General features: G+C 35.4%; 1 protein-coding gene across 4 annotated transcripts in view; it reads right to left on the bottom strand.

Annotated features, from left to right (window-relative positions):
- LOC106154002 (protein retinal degeneration B) overlaps positions 1-20,919 on the bottom strand; it is a 40,982-nt gene that overhangs the window by 4,909 nt on the left and 15,154 nt on the right. For 3 of the 4 annotated variants that reach the window (XM_087002076.1, XM_087002078.1, XM_087002077.1), the window contains 12 exons: positions 20,641-20,844; positions 18,982-19,227; positions 18,150-18,554; positions 11,306-11,392; positions 4,687-4,872; positions 4,254-4,409; positions 3,806-3,983; positions 3,255-3,459; positions 2,236-2,695; positions 1,745-1,915; positions 1,061-1,216; positions 323-471 (listed from right to left, as the gene is read on the bottom strand). In XM_087002076.1, coding sequence (XP_086858202.1) covers positions 323-471; positions 1,061-1,216; positions 1,745-1,915; positions 2,236-2,695; positions 3,255-3,459; positions 3,806-3,983; positions 4,254-4,409; positions 4,687-4,872; positions 11,306-11,392; positions 18,150-18,554; positions 18,982-19,227; positions 20,641-20,844 — 2,603 coding nt within the window. The remainder of the gene's footprint in view (positions 1-322; positions 472-1,060; positions 1,217-1,744; positions 1,916-2,235; positions 2,696-3,254; positions 3,460-3,805; positions 3,984-4,253; positions 4,410-4,686; positions 4,873-11,305; positions 11,393-18,149; positions 18,555-18,981; positions 19,228-20,640; positions 20,845-20,919) is intronic. The other variant, XM_087002079.1, reaches the window with a different exon arrangement.

Here is a 20,919-nt window from a genome sequence, read left to right as displayed (position 1 = left end):
GGGGGGTTCTTTTTCTGAAAAAGTGGACCTTTTCCCATAAAAACGTCATGTACCTAGATCAAATTTTACCCAGAGTGGACCTTTTCCCAGGAAAAGGGGCATTTTTTTTCAAACCCCCCGAACCCCCCCTGGCTACGGGCCTGAAAAAGTTGAATATCACAATATATTCTAGCTGAATCAATGTAATGTAATGTAATGTAATGTAATGTAATGTAATGTAATGTAATGTAATGTAATGTAATGTAATGTTAAGCAATATAATGTAATTTAATATGACAGTTACATCAAGGGAACATGATTCTGTATTATGCTATAGCTGTACCTGTCTAAGAATAAAAGCCACAACGTCTGTGGACTCCCAGTAGCTGGAGTGGAATAAGTGAGGTAGAGCATTGACAGGGAAACTGTTCAATGCTTCAGGACAGTAGAGAGCATAGTCTAGACGCTTGCTGCCCCACCACTTGCTCACAACTGGAAATATTTGAGAAAAATTATATATATATATATATATATATATATATATATATATATATATATATATATATATATATATATATATATATATATATAATCATATTTATAGTATCTGATAGTGGAAGGTTTGAGTTTATATCTTAATTGAAGACTCTTGTTTGACATTGTATAATTTACCTTTACTCATGAGGTTATATTAGTTTTATAACAATTATTGTACCAAGCAATGGTTTCTGTTATGGATCTGGGTGTCACACTTTAACATACCAATTAAATTATTTCACTGCAGGATTTGTTACAGTATTTTGATATAACCAACAGCATTTCATCGCAAAAAGAGATCAGTTCTGTTAAAGCAAAGCACTCCATATTCAAAGCAATCAGCAGTAGCTCCACCAGATTCTACATATTCTAAAATACTATAAGCCTCTATACATATTTTATGTTGTACTTTGAATGTGCTATCAATATAATTGTGACTGTTTTAGGTGCATCAGAGTGTTTAAGTGTGTCAGGTGTCACAGGCTTCATGATTTGTAGATCCTTGTGGTATTTGTGTTACACCACAAAGACCAGTATAGTTTACCTGACGCTATAGAAGAGATGACCGGGTCAGCCTGGCCAGAAAGCTGACTGACCATACTTATGTTGCTCTCGCGCCTGTCCATGGGGGCTCCTCTTGGAGAGCTAACAGTGCCCTCTTGTGCCAAAAACACTGAAGTCTGGGTCTGCACTGTCTCCACTACAGTAGAGTGAATGCAGTATAAATGTGTGAAGCACCAAGTACTTACAGTTAGAAATTCACTTTTTTTACTTGCCATATATGAATAATTATCAAATACTGGGTTATACTTACAGAATGATTTCATCCAAGATGCAAGAAATAGGTGGCTATACTGAAAAGCACTAGCCTCTTGCCAGCAAGGCAGATTGTACTTCTAACCCAGAGTACTATATTGCTAGTAAGCCAGATTGAATTTCTAACCAAGAGTACTATATTTATGCAAGACAGCAGATATCTTCACCACTCAGATATCATTAGTGATTACAACACTACAAAATTGTGAGTCAAAAGGAGCACCATTTGAATTTTACTCCTTTTTTCCTTTTTTCCTTTAAACTGTTTCCCCTTATGAAAAAGCAAAGGTGAAACTGTAATTAGCAAAACGTGCAGAAATATTACTAAAAGTTTGAAATCAGGGCTTATAGTTAGCAAACAACTTCAAAGCAATGCTTAGTGATCACACGATGGTGATTTTTCCATGCTCACCAACATGAAGAGACTGTCCATCACCCAGTGGAAATTTGGAATATCGAGATATCTTTACAGGGGGCACCTGTCTAAATCTGTCGTCTAGCAGCGGCTCTAACCTTGCTGCAGATGGATCTGATGAATGGAAAAGGTTGTACAGCTGGAGACAGGAAGGCTTCAGAGGAGGAACTGGAATAGAATAATGCAGAAATGATGATATAAACTGTTTTTCACTTTCATTTTTCTATATGTGGTTTTAAAAAGTTTATACTTTTTACAGTTCACATTCTGCACTTTATCAACCTTTTGAGCTAAATGAATGAACCTTAACATTATTTTCAAGATTTAAAAACTTTTCTCATTTGCATCAAAAATATCAACTTCACAGTCATATCTTACACACCCGTTTACCCTGTACATCATGTCAGACACATCCAAAAAAACCACACCTAACACGCAACACGCCTGGTTTACCACCCCACACATATGCTGTAACAGCTTTATCTTACTGTGTTTCTCATCCCAGCTGTTTATCCGCCTATATGCAAGTACCAGAGCTAAAGGAGAACCAAACAAGAAGAAATCAGTCACTTCAAATTCTAATTTAAGGTCATTGTTTCCCTCTGTCTGACTGCTCCCTGTACTGATCCGCCTTGTAGGTGGCAGTGATAAATGTCTCATGACAGGCTTATGCTGCAATGGTTTATCCTCATTACTCGATATACCACGATTGTCACTTTGTGCCCGCTTATATGTTGCTCTGGGATCATCGGTAGTTAGGTCAGGGTTACTAGAACTGAGTCTCCTATCGGGTTCTACATTTAATTTCTGTACAGGTTCGTCATCCCCTTCAGTTAGACTGGAGTGGCTTCCATGGCGACTGTTTGTGCGACTAAGTAGTGATTGTGAAGCGTAACATAAAGCATCATAGCCAAAGATGCCACCAGAACAGTCTCCTATCATGCACACCTGAAAATAAAAATCAAATTAATTTAATACAATTATAAATAATTATATTTAAAAACACCCCATAAAATTATATATGTTATTTTATAGATCATTATAATAAATGTATACACCTAATACGGAGGTATGGAGGATAGTTAACCATCTTTTTTTGTCATGCAGAGGTCCTCACAGACCTCAAGGTCTTTAAATATGCAGTCTTCAAAGTTAGCCACAAGTTTAAGGCAAATCTAATGGAATACTTGGTGTTGAATCAACAAGAAATTATGAATTTTCAACATTACTACTCCAACCAAACAAGCAGAAATTGAGCAGTTGTTTTAAATTCTTTTCCATCAACTAAAGCTTTCATCTTCAGATTAGTATATTTTGATTTGAACAAGTAGTTTTTTTAGGTCTTCCAGCCCAATGGGCTCGAAAGTAAATAGTGAAGACTGTCATGTTAACTTTCACCCATGTCCATATGATATTGTAATGTAATGTAATGTAATGTAATGTAATATAATGTAATGTAATGTAATGTAATGTAATGTAATGTAATGCAATGATCAATGGCACATACCTGTCCATTGAAGCCCTTCCCCTCCTCTGACCTAAGAAAGTCGTTGTAGACCTGGTTGACTCTAGCAATCACCTGAATTACTTGGTCCTGGTAATCTGCATTGGACGTAGCAAACAGAGAAATGGCACCAAGGGGAAGATTGTCTGTCAGGTAAGGAGATGTGTCATCATTGCTGCGCTGACTGTCATAACCAAATGGGCTTAAGCTGGAAGTAGGAAGGAGATGTAAGTTTTCATTCTTACTTAAATTTTACACCAACAAATAGAAAATGTATCAGTGTGCAATTATAGCAAAAATCACTACTACCATGTATGATTCTTAAAGAATTAAGCAAGTAGCCACTTCTGTGAATGTATACCTTGCTTATATATATATACAAAAGAAAACAATTTTATTTACACCTTATTACATTTTTAAACTGAAATTATTCAGTGTGTATAGTAAATGTCATTATTTCACAGAGAATACCTGAAGAAAATGCCTTTCTAATATCTGCAAAAAGTATTTCTGAAAATTCTCATATTTGTTTCAAACTGACTGTATTCAAATACCTTTCTAAAATCTGCAAGGTTTCGGCACACAGGAGGGGACATCTAACAAGTCGTATAGCCAGATGACCATACATGGCGGGATAATGTGCTCTGATCACTTTATCAAAAGTCCCTCGTAGTGTGCTGATATCTGAACGCTGAGAGCCAAGCTCAAACTGCCCAGAATCTAGGATGCTGCCTGGAAAACAATAGAGACACATTGCATTTATACTATTTATACTATTTATAAACTGTCTAATCTACCCAAATAATAAAAGGTGTAGATCTAGATGTTTATACATACTGTACAAAAATAACATGATAAGCAATTTTTATGCCAGACAATGAAGCAAAAATTTCACATCAATCTCTAAATGGCGCAATGAACAGATAATCCATTTGCAACATTTTGATACAGAGAGGGTAATTTTTACTTCAATTGACAGATGTCAATCAGGGTGACACTTACCTCCATGGAGCACCAGAAAGAGAACATTTGTGTTGCACACGGGTGATGGTGATAACTTGGAGGATGGAGTGTTCGGAGGGGAATGGTCAGACCTCTTAGGTCTCGATTTCATGGACTGGAATTGCTCTAGGCGACGACTAAATGTGGAATCTGTACCTAGGTAATAAATGCACACAAAAAGAGCATTACAATTAGGTCATATATTATAGAAGGCAATCTAAGTTACATATAGCCATGTCATTACCTTATTTTTGATATTTGCACTTCTGCCACCTTACACTACAAACTACTATGTTACCTTAAATGCTACCTGTTAATGTCAAACTTTTCTGAAAGGCCAAATGTCACATATAATACCAAATGATCCTATGTACTGTAACACATGTACCAGGTGTTGTAGGATGTTATAATGTTATAATACCAGCACTCTTACTTTCTCCGAGAGTATCAGCATCCTCAGCTTCATGGATCATCTGACAGTCTATACTGTCCAAGTATTCCTCTTCCAGGATTTCATCAGGGGCTAGTTTGCCAGCATGGTCACCAGATGAGAGGGCCTCCATACTACTGGTCCTCACAACACTAGAGACTGCCGTGTTGGCATCCTCTGCAAATTCCTCTGAAACCAGAATAAGTGCAAAGTGATCACATCAGATATGTAAATCTATATCATTGCACTTCTTCTTATCACTTTAGATTTTATATAATATTTTTATATCTTATATTTTATTTCATATTATATTAAAGATGGGGCAGATATATAACAAAGCAATAAAATCTGCATGGCAAATGATTCTAGTAACTTTAAATGTGTTGTTCAAAGCAAGATGCCTTGAAAATGTAATCTGGGAATCTATATTATAAATCCGAGTACTGATGATAAAAAACTGTACCAAAAATTATGCATTACCAAAAAAAAAAAAAAAAGAGAGAGAGAGAGATAACAAGCTTCATAAAATCATATTTAATGACTAGACAACTGCTTGACTATTATTTTCATGGACTTAAGTTTTATATGCTCTGGATTAAGTCACATAAATATGGCACATCAATTATCACAGTAACTCACAAAATGTGACCTTAAAAATAATGACTTTCTCACTTGACAGCAGTAAGTGGTGATAACAAGTGCAAAGAAGCATACTTTTATTACCAAGCTGTACAATGTGGGCTTTTTAATTACCTGTTCTTACAAATATAGTTATCTTTTAAATTTACAAATTGAGAGAAGATATGGACTGAAATACTTCCCAGTTCGCTGTAAATGCACACTGCAAAAATTCTGCAGAAATGGCTTAATGGTGCTACAGGGCTAAAGATGATAAGAACACCATTATTCTTGAATTACTGAATCCAGACATGCCCTGCCTCAATTACTGAGCATTTCCAGGAATACGGCTTGATGTTCCAGGGGTATATCTCATTTATCAACTTGTGTAAATTAATTTCCCCCTCTTTGAATGTCGATCCTGCTTTGTCTGTTTTATTTATTACTCTTATTTTCATAAGACAGATCATGGCTGTGTCATTGTGATGCATGCTTTTTAACCTAGCAAATATTGTCACTTTAACACTGAAATGGCCCTTTTGTGTTTTGTAAAAAAAAAAATAGCTTTATTGCTGGTGGTATAAAAAAACTTAAAAACACTAACACTACTACATACGTGTGTATTATGTTAATGAACAACATACAGAAACTGTGCTGTAACACAAATAAATATAATCAAATATTTCTCATGCTTTCCTTCACATCTGATTATCTCATAGTCTTTTGCTGAACCAAAATAAACAAGTGATGCTTCCACCAAGGACTGAAATAGCTAATTTGGAAGACTTATTACATTCTTTTTTCCCAACAAATAATAAAAAATGCACTGATCTTGATGAAAAAACATATTTGATATAGAAAAGCTTATTCTGATATGGGCCCTGTTCTGAATTTTGTACATAAATATTGAGTATTCTACAAGGCCGCAAATATCATCTCCAACCATGATATCTATTTTTTCTGCAGACGAAAATTTCATAGAAAGCAATCAATACCTACACTGTTCTATTTCCTTGCAGCAATATTGGTTGTAAATGAGTTTGTTGCATACTCACCTAAAGGTTCCATGAGGTCTGTGATGAGAAACAGCCGAGAAGGAATTAGTTTTCATGTTTACATCAACATGTTTGAAAGCATCCTCACGAAAATAATTTAGGCCAGTAAACGAGCATATTTTCCCCATTGAGGTTGGAAAAAATTGGTGACAAAGGTTTCTCAACTGATTCTGGTCCGTTGAAGGCCCAATATAACCCAAAAAATTTCCCCCATGAATCCCCCCATGGCAAAGTCCTGTTTTCAGCGAAAATCCAAAATGGCCGCCATTGAATGGGGTGGGTCACCATGAAGTCCATATCTTGGGAACACAATGTCACAAAAACATGTTTAAAGTATCAATTCCTACTAAGTGAGGGATCCCCAATCTTTTGCAACCACTTTCAAGGTCACAGGAGGTCAAGGTCATGACCTAATCACAAGATCTTTACATTTTGCGAGCAAAAAAATGACTTGATGTCCATATATTGGTAACCTAATGTCACAAAAACATATTTTAGTCTTAACTATTATTGAATAATGCACTGCCAATCTTTTGCAAATTTATTCAGAGTCATTAGAGGTCAAGGTCATGACCATAATTTCAAGGACACTGCATTTTTTGAGCAGAAAATTCCCATATTATCTAAACCTTAGTAATTGGATGTCACAGAAGCATGTTTAAATATCATTTCCTACTAAGTGAGGTTCTGCGAATAATTTATAAATGCTTTCTAGGCCACCAGAGGTCAAGGTCATGACCTTATTTTCAAGGTCATGGCATTTTTAGCTTGAACAAAATGCCATCATGTCCATATTTTGATAACCCTATGTCACAGAAACATGTTTAAAGTATCGATTCATACTAAGTTACATATTGCCGATCATTTGAAACTATTTCTAGGATCACCACCGGTCAGGGTCATATCCTAAGCTTATAACAAGGTTGTCACAACATTTAAGAAAAATTGATTTTACACTAATCAAAAACAACACAGGTGATTGTTTAAAGAATATTTCATTACAGAAAAGGCATCGGCACTACTGCATAGTACTCATTTAAATCAATGACATTCGGTTTACAAGGCTTAAGGGTATACTGTACCCATTTCAAAATCACTAAGTGTTATACAGATATATGTTTAAATAAAGCTGTGTTTTACATTATACAGGAACTAAAAGTGAAAAAAAAAACATCAAGTACCTGAACCTTGTGTGAATATCCCACTATATGTCAGAACTACATTGTTCAAAACTTCCTATTCTATTGCAGGGAGGAGTCGAGCAATGCTTTGTGCTTTTTTCCCCCAAGATAAATTACATTTCTTCAAAAACTTCAGATACATGTGGGAGACCTTTAAAGCTTAATAACATGATATAAACTTGTTTCATACTGGGCAAAGACAGCCTATTACACAATAACCATTGTAGCCTCACATAAGACATGTAAAAAAATGGAATATTCAAAATCTTATTACAGCATTCTGTAATACTGCAATGGGGGAATTAATTCATTTGGGTACATAAATATTTAGCTAAAATATTATGGAATTAGAAATGAGGACATTTTATATTGGCCACAGGCTGGGGGGGGGGGGATATAACCAGGTGGAATGGCACCTTTTTATGGTATTTATCTTCTTGCCCAGAAGACAGGTTGCTACACCATTTGCTACACCATTTACACATCCGTAACCGTTTCTCTCTAGCTTTTAAAAACCATCAAATGTTGATTTCTCATTGATATACACTTCCAGTGCTTCTCTCGAATCTTCAAACTTACTAGCCACAAGTTTATCACAATTGCTAGCTGTGGGTCTCTATACTAACAGTAGGTCTACATGTTGTTGTGGCATAGCAGTGTTAGGTATGGGTCAAATAAAAGAGTCCCTTTCAGAGAAGAAATACATTTTCCTGGACAAATTCAAGGAGCAATTTGACTGCATGATAGACAGTGGTTAAAAGGCAAATGTGTCCTCTGCAGATAAGTTGGACTATTTACTTCAATGCAACTTGAGGATAAGGCAGTCTGCATTAATGCACAACATTCAATAAGCATTTATTACCACCTGATCAACTGATATTTGTTAGAAGGCTATTTCTACAAGATGAGCTTCAAACTGAAGGATACAAAGTTAGATCCTCGCCCACAGCTACAACTGTTTGTACGTCCCTTGTCCTTGGTGCTTTGACCATCAAATACAGGCCTGTAGCCAGTGGCATTCTGGGTAAAATGTTATCTAGGTACACAAATATTTCTAGGTCCACTTTTTCAGAAAAAGCCCCCCTCCCCCCTTTTGAGACTGCTAGCTTTTCACAATGACTGTCGAATGAGATGCAGCAAAGTAAACCAAGGATGATGGTGAGAGCCTGTAGCCAGTTTCCTATCCTAACAGACCTGATAAAAACTTCCAGTTTGCGATCATGTCTCAGTACTAGTTCTATAATCTGACAGGAGCTGGCATGATATGAAAACATATAACTACTTTTGACACAGATGAGCACACCAAAAAAACAGCAGCTTCAAAGTTTGTCGACCAAAACATATTACACTTTCTAATAGAGAGTTCACTTGTGATGAACAAGTTCTCCTCAGCAAGTGGCCTGCTGCTTATTTCAGAATCCCACTGCAGGACCAAGAATTGGGATATTTAGGAAAACAGATGCTGAAATGACGCTCAAAGGGCACCATCTACAAGTTTGTCTTCACACAAGACAAGTTACTAATTTTCCACTCACCACATTAAAATTACCCAATTAACCCAAGTATCGGCTTGCGACAGCATGCTCAGTAGGCTTGGGAGAGGGTATAGCTTTTAGACCTCACCCATCCATGATGGAGCAGAGTCGGAGCTATAGGTATTGAATCAACCATTAAGAATCAACACATTTTACCATTGGCAATTCAGTAATGGCTAGCCTTTGGTTGTCATAAAAGCAACCAAACAAAGATACTGATTAAATGGGCAAATAAATGTGTTTTATCAACTATCTCCTCTCTACAATGGCACACAGATACTCCAAAGTAGATCATACATACAAAGGTGGGACAAGAAGGCTTTAGGTCAATCATTGGGCAGACAAGAAGAGAGCTTATGCCAGTAGTACCTGTATTAAAATGAAGTTTTTACATCAAACAACAATGGGCTCAGGTCGCTCTTTAAAATGTAACATTTGTCATAAAGAATGGAAATGCATATTTTGCTCTTAAACAATCTTATGTGTTGTACTTAGATCACCCTAGAATCAAATTTTCATTAAATTTCATGATGACCTTGCAATAAGGTCAAGCCTGTACCTCCTAGATTTTGGAAATAGTTGCAAATGATAAACAGGACCCCATTTACAAGGCATTATTAACACGCTAAACACGTTTCTGTAACATTTGGTAATTGAGAAATTATGGAATTTTGCTTGAAAATCTCACGACCTTGTAATTAGCGGTCATAACCTTAACCTCTGGTGGCCTTTAAATTAGTTGCAATTGATTGTTGACTTCTCATTTAGTAGGAATTGATACATTAAACATGCATGTTTTAGTGACATACGGTTACCAAGTTATAGATAATATGATATAATTCACTTGGAAAATACCATGCCCTTGAAATTTTTTCATAATCTTGGCCTCTGGTGACCTTGAAAATAGTTGCAAGTGTTTGGCAGTGTCCCACTTGGTTGATATTGTTTCTTATAACATGTTTCTGTGACATTGGGAAACTGTCATATAGACATTACGGGGTTTTTTCCTCCAAAAATACTTTGACCGTGTAATAAGGTCATGACCTTGACCTCCAGTGACCTTGAGACTAGTTGCAAAAGATTGGGGATCACTCACTTAATAGGAGTTGATACTTAAAACATGTTTCTGTTACATTGGGAAACTGTCATATAGACATTATGGGTTTTTTCCTCCAAAAATGCCTTGACCTTGTAATAAGGTCATGACCTTGACCTCCAGTGACCTTGAGACTAGTTGCAAAAGATTGGGGATCCCTCACTTAGTAGGAGTTGATACTTAAAACATGTTTCTGTGACATTGGGTTCCCAAGTTATGGATTTCAATTCCACCCACCCCATTCAATAGCGGCCATTTTGGATTTTTGTGGAAAATGATACTTTGCCATGGGGGGATTCATGGGGGAAATTTTTTGGGCTATATTGGGCCTTCAACGGACCAGAATCAGTTGAGAAACCTTTGTCACCAATTTTTTCCAACCTAAGTTGTTTATTGGCTGGCCTAATTAGAAGGCATCAAAATCAGGCATCTGAACTTTTTTTGCTGCAATGTATCTATCAATAGTAATTTTTCTGCATGTCAATGCAGGATATGATTTCCCTCATCTTTTTTGCTCTAAGTGACAAAGCTGTACTATCTCAGACCTTTTTATTGTTTAAAGTCATCATTTCCCTATTATATATGAAGTGCCAAACTATACTGCATTGTTTGAAAGTCAAGATATTGTATGCATCAGACATGACCATGGGTTTTAAAAAATATGTAAAGATTAATCCTGGGACAACAACACTTCATCACACAAGGGCCCCAGAGGTCATCATCAGAATTGAATTAAAATTCTTGGAATGCTGTGATTTTCCAGAAAAAGCCCATGTCTAATGTATTGTTCAGTTCAGGCAAATACATTCTTAATCATGTTGGTAATAGGATATAATAGATTCATACATACTCAATTCCCAGGCAATAAACTGGCACTAGGATGGTCTTTTATCTATCTCTAATTTGTTAATGTGTTGCTATTGATCAATTCATTTCATCCTTCACAAGTCTGTTAAAACTATCTCATTTTCTTCTGCGCTCATACATACTTAATTCTTGCCAAATCCTTTAGATAGGTTACTCTACATGCCCAATGACAGTTGTAAATAGTTGACCATTTTTGTGTAAACCATTAATTTGGAGCAAAAATATAAATGTTATTTAGCTGAAACAAACAAAAATTGACACCTCACTCACCTTGTGCATCAAAGAATTCTTCATCAGAGGTGTCTGCAAGATCCTCTATCTTCTCCACCACCCAGTCTGACATGCTGCGAGATGAACCTGAAAAAAACAGAGCAGTGGAAACATTATAAACATCATATGGAGGTACTGAATAAACTCACTGTTAACTACCACATTATTTATACCTAACCCACTGTATGCCTTATAGAATAAATGTACAAAAAATATACATACATCAGCACACAGACACGTACACATAAGCTTGCACATACACATATGCAAACACAAACATACAGTTGTACACATACTGAAAAAGTACATATACTACCTAATGAACCTGAAATAAATGTCAGACAAAACATGAAAGCAGCATTATCATCTACTGACACACATGCACACACATTCGCACACACAGCAACCATATACTGGCAAAAAAAAAAAAAAAATCCTGATCGGCACACACAGCAGTTAAGTGAAGTAACTACTATATCTAACAAAAGCATAACAAGAACAAGATGAATGTGAAACCAGCATCCCATTAATTATCCAGATCAGACTTTTTCCTAGAAGCATTTATATACAAATATATTTCATCTGACACACATTTCAAATAAAAGATAAAATCACATTCAATTACTTGAAACAAACATTACCACATATCACAAATGGCTTATACATTGCAATAAGTCCTGGCAATATAATGTGGTTGACAGGACAACTTGGAAACATACATGTGCTACATCTTTTATGAACATGTTATGAAAATTACAGACTCATTGTGTATAAAGTATTAATTCTCAGCAGATAATGAATCAGTCCAATTCAGTACCCTACCTGACATATATAACCAGAATGGACCTTGAATAAATGAATATATATACTACTCTAAGAAATTATTTTAAAATTTCAACAATTTCTGAGGAAACCCAGACACTGTCAGTGATGAACATACTGCGTTTTTCTTTATCTGGTGTATTTCATCAGTGATTTATTAAAAGGTTGCAGTGCCATAGAGAAGTCAATATCAGTGTGAAAGTAGGTTTCTCTCTAGTGATGGGATAAATGAAGCAGAAACTGAAATGAACTGGATTTTCCCAGAGTGATAGTCACAAAGTTCATCAAAACCAGACGAAGACTGACATGGGTTGCACTTAATTTGCGCCCTGTTGCTCTAAGCATTGCAACTAAAGCATTGGATTCACAAACTTGACAGACGAAATGGTAATACAAAACTGTATTCTTTCAGAATAAAAATTTGGACAAGTGTTATTTTCTATATCTAAGGCAGATTTTTAAAAATGTCAAACTTTTTATATATTCCCAAGCATCCCAGCTGTATGTGGTAATCTACCATGTACACAGCCTACAGTTTGCTAATGCTGTATGAACAATAAATGATCAAAACTACAACAAAAACTTGTATCGTACTCAGAATCTCCTGGAAATTTCTGGGAAATTAATGCTACATATGTAACCTCTAGATGATAGCATACACTGGCCCTTTAGCGTGAATGTTTTTCAGCACTAAAACCCCAATGTGTTATTTAGATTTCTACCTGACATTGCTATCAAGCTATATTGCCATTTATACCTCCATTTATACCATAGAGAACATATTCATCAGTACTCAGCTCACTTCAACCTACATTAGAACTGCAAATATTGAGAGAGAATATACCATCCATACTTTGATGATTATAAAGTCATCAAATACTTGTTTCCTGACTCTGTTCTACATGTAAAGTTGTGATAAAATTACCTGAATTATAAAAACTTCCTTTTCAGTTTTCCCTCAGATCCTATATGGAGCTGTTTGATAACCTATTCCCATGCTGAGTTTCACTGTACGTGTGCATTAGTAAATGTATGTGACACAAGCCTGCACTTAAGGGAATCCATGCTGACTCTCGTCAGCTGTCTCATCATAGGTATACCATGGGTAAATATTACTACATATATATCTTATACTTTGATGAAAAAGCTCACATTTCAACTAAGATGCCACATGAGGGCTTCTACAAGCACAACTAATTTCAAGCTTGCCTCTGCTGTTGAGAACATGTATCAAAATTTCACAAAGCAGCTTCCTTTCTTTTTAAAAAATCTTGTTCCTATTTCCCAGAAATTTATACATTTTCACACAGCCATGATAGGTTTTTGTGCACTCTAAAATGCAAATACTCTCTCTTGGGAGACCCAAGTGAGGTTTTAATGTAATCAACACAAAGCACCTGCAGGTTTAATTTTAAACCCCCTCCCCTCCCAACAACACTTCTATGAAAATTAATCTAATGGCAATTGATATGGCCTCTATCATATACACTCACAAGTAAAGAATGTGACATTTCCCCATTGATTTTTTTGCAGAGAATTACAACAAAAAAGAAAAACTGAATAAATTAAACCTATTTCCAACTGAAATCAAAACAGAGAGTGATAAAAATTATAGAAACCTAAGATGAATACAAGACTGCAGCAAGTATACCGTAAATGCAAAAATTTACAAGTACTGACAGAAATAGCTCCACTGTTTACTACACCTGACCGGCAAACCATCACTCTCTCTATGTCCATTATTTCGAGTCGTTCCACATTAAAGTACATGATATTGCTCTCTCCATAATGCATATCCTGCTGTCTGCAGTATCACATCTTAGTACTAGTATTCCTACGTACATGAAACACCCTCCGCCCTTTTTAAGTTCTCTGAACCTTTCAATTTCTCCATCTTAGAATTGCCCAATTTGTAGTGACTTCCTGGGGCAGAGCACTGATTACCATCTCGTAAGATATGAAAAGGTCATTCTGATATTTCACTGAGATGAGAGTGAGGATAACCAGGAGGGAAAAAACACAAATTCAATTGCTGACCTTGTAACATTAAATCCATCAAAGACAAAAAACTTCCCCAGAGACATCTATATATTGATTCTCCTTGTTTTCTGAGACTGCACAATGAAGACTGTAAGAGATGCCTTTTGATGGTTCAATTGGTTAGTTGAGTTGCACAGTTAACAGTTGCTGATTCCATTACCACTGTGTGCTGGTCGTGTGTATCAAATTCAAGTGTTACTACATCGAATATTCTGACTATTTCAATTCATTAGGGGCAGTAGCAGACAGTCACAGAAACTCCCTGATAAACTTGCATTTTAATACCATATCATATTAAAGAGGTCATCACTATCTGAAAGTGCTGGAGACATAAATCACAAATGCTGCAAAATACTAAAATTAAGTTGCTATGGTAACCCACTTCTAGCTGAGCTGTTATAACATATGTTAAATGCATAAAAGTTTGTTGGACTATCACTATCTGCTGTCACACCTAACACATTTTTACACTACATAACCCAAGTATTCCAATTCTTCCCACTTTTCAATATTTCATTTACAATAACTGACCTAAGGACCAATTTTTTAGCATTAAACTATTTTATAAAAGGGGAGACTATCTAAAATTGACAAGACAGCAAAGCTGTCAAATGTACAGACAGAAAACAGAAAAAAAAAGATGCAAAATAGGTCATTTTGTCAATTTTGAAGCAATAATAAATGCTTATAATAGCACAGTCAGTCAACACTGATTTTTAATCTTGCACAACAGGTAACATGGTCAATAACAGGAGCAGATCCAGAGATATTTTCTGACAGTATTCCAAAGTATCTTTGTTGATCCATCTTCCATTTTGATGGTCTTCCAACAGAAACTCGTTAATATAAACTTTAAAATCTGACTGTCTTCCAGGAGACCCAGAAGATGGTCTCAATCCACCCCTTCAATAAGATTACAGTTTCAGGACCATGAGAGTTAAAATTCACATGATAAAAGTCCCAATATATGAAAAATGATGACAGTGCATAAAATAATATTACAGCATGTTTAAAGACATAAATACCAATACAACTGCTTATGTGGAAATACTGAAAATGTGCATGCAGAGCCTCAGGTGGATGGGAGTTAAAAATCACATCTTAAAAATGCCAGTGTTGGAGAAAAAATTAAAAAGAAAACAACAAAAATATAATTCCAATGAATCTGCTATTCACTGCTTCCTTATTATGGACACTATGTTATCTAGCAGAGAGCTTAACCTTTGGGAGTTTACAGGGAAATATCAACAAGTGTGCTTTATGAAATTTCATTTAATGGCCGCTTAATTAGGCAAATTAGTTTATAGCACTGAAATTAGCCAAGTGAATACCCAAGGGGAATTTACAGACTGACCACACAAATTTGTCTATCAAAGGTCTTCAGGCCCATAAGTCACACCTTAAGAAAAGCAGAAAACAATAATGCACAAAATAAAACAGGAGACTGCCAATTCTGATGCAATAATACATTATGTTTAACTGCACAGCCAACATCAAATTTTAATTATGCACAACAGGTAACACTGATGAAAGTAAAAGCATAAGGCTCCAGGCCCATCAGAGTTCAAGTTTACAATTAGAAAGTGCCAGAATGAGAAAAATGAAAATTTCACAAAAAATTCATAAATTTAATAAAAATGATAATCCAATAGAGCTGGTTCTCTAATATGAGCTATATGTCAATCTTAAGAATCATTCTTGTAAGAATAGTTAAAAAAATAGAAAGTAACACTACTTTACATAATATTAATGGTGGCAGACATAAAGTAGGTTTTTTGTCAATTTTGATGCAACATTACACGATTAACTGTATAAATACCACCAATTTTAAAATATCTTCTATTAAAAACATGGACATTAAGAAAATTTGATCACCACTGGGCTTCATGCCCAAGGGAGCTCTAAGTCCCACATTGAAAATTGCTACCTGTGATAGATAAAAATTTTCACAAAAAAACCTGTATTACTTCCAAACAATTAACTAATGAGACAATTTTTCAACTGAAGCTGTATTTCAGTCCTATGTTTCTTTCCTGTTAGTGTGAGAAGAGCAAGTGACATGGTTTTCCTTTCACGGCCACTACGAAGGCAGTGCCCAGAATAGTGTTTTGTTCAATTTTGATGCAATATTACACAATGCTTAACAGCATAACAACCATAATTTTTTTAATAATAAAATCAAAGTATCATGGATATTCAGAAAATGTGACTAGCCCATACAGTTCAGAGTCATACTTTGAACATCCAAAAATGTAAACAAGAGAAAACTATACTGAAAGAGTTATTTTCCATTTTCAACACCTTTTTTACATAAAACAAAATATTCAATTTACTGTCATTTTTATATGATCAATCAAAAAATATGTTGTCAAAGCAAAAATATCAATAGAACAATTATAAATGTCCAACTTGCTCCTTTCTGAGATTCTGAACATAGTGAATGGTTGAATCTGACAAACTGTAAAGATATGAGTTGTTTTTTTTTTTTTTCATTTTTGACACTTATTACGCAATTCACAATATCTGGTTTGCCATCATTTTTGTATAATCAACTAACAAGGTTGTTAGATGCAGAAAATGTCAAAAGAACAACTTAACATATCTAATTAGTTCAAAAATGAGACTGTTAACATGCCTGAGAATTAAATTTGAGGTAAAAACACTTGTATACAAAAAAAGGCATAACTTCACCAAACTCTAACTGATCAAGCTTATTTTCAAACCTTAATCTGTATTTCAGTAACACTGATCACTACTGTGAATTTCAAGACAATTGGCCAATTGATTTTCCTTAAAATGTGTTATAGGTGTTGCATATATGCTGAAACAAGACAGCACTGTCCTGAAATGTGTTTTTTTCCATTTTTAACAATTTTTTAACATATAACAAAATTAACAATTTACTGCCATTTATATATGATCAACTAAGAAAATTGATGAGATGGGAAAAATATTAATAGAATAGTGTTAAATGTCCAATTTCTTCCATTCTGAGTTTCTAAACAAACTGAATAATTGAATCTGACAAACTGCAATGATATGAGTTTAATTCCATTTTTGACACTTTATTACACAATACACCATAACAAGTTTACCATCATTTTTACGAAATCAACTAACAATGTTGTAAAGATGCAGAAAATGTCAAACAAACACTTTTACATTTCTTATTAATTAAATAATGAAACTGTTAACATGCCTAAGAACTGAATCTAAGGAAATGTGAAAAAACAGCATAACTTCTAAAATAATGGCCCAATTATGCTAATTTTCAAACTCAACCTGCATTTTAGTAAGATTGACCACTCCTGTGAGTTTAAATGACAATTGGCCTATCTGTTTTTCTTATATTGTGTTTACAGTGTTGCATATATGCTAAAAAGTGAAAAAACAGCATAACTACTAAAATAGTGGCCCGATCGTGCCGATTTTCGAACTTGGCCTGCGTTTTAGTAAGATTGATTGCTCCTGTGAGTTTCATGACAACAGGCCTATCGGTTTTCCTTGAAATGTGTTAACAGTGTTGTATATATGCTGAAAAGTGAAAAAACAGCATAACTTCTACAATAATGGCTCGATCATGCTGATTTTCGAACTTGACCTGGGTTTTATGAATATTCATCAGCTCTGTAAATATAAAGCCAAAAAGTAAAACTTTCTTCCACTTATCGTGTTAACGCTGAAAGTGCACGGCGCCGGCATCGGCGACGGCATCGGCATCGGCGACGGCGACGACGGCGACGACAGACGCAGGTGATGGCAATATGTACAGACACATCTGTGTCTGTACATAATAATGATAAGATAAAATCAGGAAGTCTCAATGCTAGAAAATAATATAAAGACTTCTCTATCAAGAGAAAACAGGATTCTTAACTATGAACAAAATTTCTGAGTAGAATAACTAAGTGAACTAGTAAACTAGCTACAAAATATAAGTAAATGTGTGTACTATTCACCAAACATATATGCATCAACCTACTTCTCTGTGAGCGCCTGGATGCAGATGCGGCATTTTCCCAGGACTTTCTCTTAGCAGTCCCAGATGTGGAAATGCGCCTAACCGGGGTGGTGGGAGTACTGGAGCCCTCACTAAGGTTCCCAGTGGACTTGGTCAATGTCTCTGTGGACTTGGCTATACTGTCACTCTCAGTCAGAGTAGCACTGGACTCATTGACAGGTAAACTCCTAGCTGGAGTAACACTGTTACTGATACTATCACTGATAATGCTGTCATCATTCTCATTCATGAAGCTTTTCATTTTCTTTGCTAATGTTTCCTGTGTTTCTTTCTCCAGTCTGCGTATGTCACTGAGTTCTAGTCCATACCACTCATCCATCCAGCTCCATGCCTGTCGATGTGCACGCAGCATGGTCTTACGCAGACCTACATAATACCACCATAAACAGGAATTATTAATCACCTCCAGCAGTGATATATTGTGTAAAATTTTACTATTGGTCCAAGCTACCCAGAACAAGACAAAAGCTAAGAACAACAGCTTTGCTGCCATTGAAATTTATGGTAAGTAATGCAAAAGAACACATTTTATTAATGGAAAAATATGCACTGTAATTTTCTATGAATATTAATGAATATTTATAAACATCTATGAATATTTATAAACAAGACAGTTCTCCTTTCATTTTGTTTATGAGCAAAAAATTCAAGAAAGTGCAAAGAAACACCAAGGGTGCTGACAGATGCAGGTGATGGTTATATGTCCAGGCACATTGCCTCTCTCCATAAAAATCCTTAGCACAATAACATAGTGAAAAAGAAAGTCATTTATCACATAGCCAAGACAACTCACCAATTTCATGGATGAATCTCTCAATCTTGCTCTGCATTCCCCAATATCTAAACTCAACTTTACACAGCTTATATGCACACATGATCTTGGTGCCTGAAGAACCTGGGTTCTTAGACTGGTCTATGTGTTCTTGTAGCCAGTCATCAGAGAGAGGTCCTCGCCCGGTCTTGGATTTAAATAATTTAGGGTCTTCCTCTTTCCTGTAGTCACCAGAGGATATGGGATCTTTTACAATGTCTATTCTATCTGGAATAATATAGCATAAAAGATATTTAGGAAAAGTCTAAAAGCTGCAAAACACACACACACACACACACACACACACACACACACACACACACACACACTTCAAAAGTGTACTTGAATGATAATATCCAACCTAACATCTTGGTTTTTTATACATATTAAATATGATGTTACCAGACCAAAATGCCTTTTTCATTTAAGCAGTCCAAGAAGTATAACACTGGGACAAAAGACTTGATCAATCTTGTCAAACAAATGTTTGTCCTAACTAATACATAATATTATTGTTATACAGTTACCTTATTACTAAAAATGTACCTACTTGTGCCCTTCAATACAGTAGGGGTCAATTTAAGATCTAGACACATAAGACTAAAATAGGTCTAACCTCTAAGATTAACTTATGTTACATTTCAGTTAAGGATAAACACATATAATGGTTCAATAAAATTAAGTATCTGTAGGTGTTCAACCCTGATTATGCAGGCCAGAAACTTCAAAAAACTAAAAATGATAATAGGTTTTAAATACCAACCACTCTTTTTTTTAATAAAAGGTAAATCAGTTGATTTTAGTGGACTACTAATGATTTATCTTGAGTCAAAATAGATTGAAATTAAGAGCAATGAACGGAAGGCAAAAGAAAGAACATTTACATGGTCCATCTTTCAACAAAGCTTTTGAACTTTTTAATGCTTCTTTAGAAAAACATTTGACATCAAAATTTGAAGCACAGAAGCGTGAAACCTTTGAGGATTAAAAAAAATTATCCAACTTGAGAAAGAAGATAAAGAAAGAAGGGGTAACTTTCTTTTAAATACAAATTGAAAGGAAACAGAGTGCAATAAGAATTTAAGCTTGAAATATTCACTATTTACTATATGACATAGGGCGCAACAATCTTGGTGCTGCAAAAAGTGATGTTACAAATGATAGATACTCCATCAGAAAGCACAATAAGTTGATGCACATTGCTGACAAATTTGAAGTTGGATGGGCGAGTGTTGATGAATATCTTTATGACATAGTAACCAGCAATACAGACAATGAAAAGGGGATTTGAGCAGTTGAAAATCATGCTCTGCAGTCAAATGCACCAGGCTGAGAGAGAAGGTCAGATGCAAAGACAATGCACCCACAGCTGTACCTAGCAAGTGGATTAATAATACTCCATGAAATTATTTTTGTACACCAAGCAGCACAATGTATAGGAGATAAAAGAGGTCTAATACTGATGGATTTTGTGTCAAAGTACACTAAAAAATTTTAAACAAAACATCTTTAAGTTCTGACTAGCATTCAGTCCAAAGATCTTTTAAGCAACTGGGTCCAAGCTGATACCAAACTTTGCAATACATTTTAAACACATTCCATCACAACTGACACAATCAGCACAAATCAAACACCACCTACCTACTGTCCTATTCCTCAGTTCTGCAGCTGACAGGTCAAACACATTTTCTACCTCTCCTCCATCACCAAGATATTTGGTCTCTATCTCCAGGAGGAATTTCTCCACAAAAGGACACTTGTACCTGGTTTTGGTATAGGGATAAGCATTCCAGGCCTCCTCCTCCACCCTCAGGGCCGACTTGGGAAGGATAGCACGGAACCAACCTGAAATCATGGCAATACACATGCAGATAACAATGCAGTACACTTAATGCCATTAAAAAGACTGCTTTCCTTTTA

This window comes from Lingula anatina, chromosome 1 (genome assembly GCF_051362555.1).
Source record: "Lingula anatina isolate TDL-2025a chromosome 1, LinAna3.0, whole genome shotgun sequence".
NCBI classification, from domain to species: Eukaryota; Metazoa; Brachiopoda; class Lingulata; order Lingulida; family Lingulidae; genus Lingula; species Lingula anatina.
The sequence above is the reverse complement of the archived record's forward strand: the minus strand, read 5'-3'. Positions and strand labels throughout refer to the sequence as shown.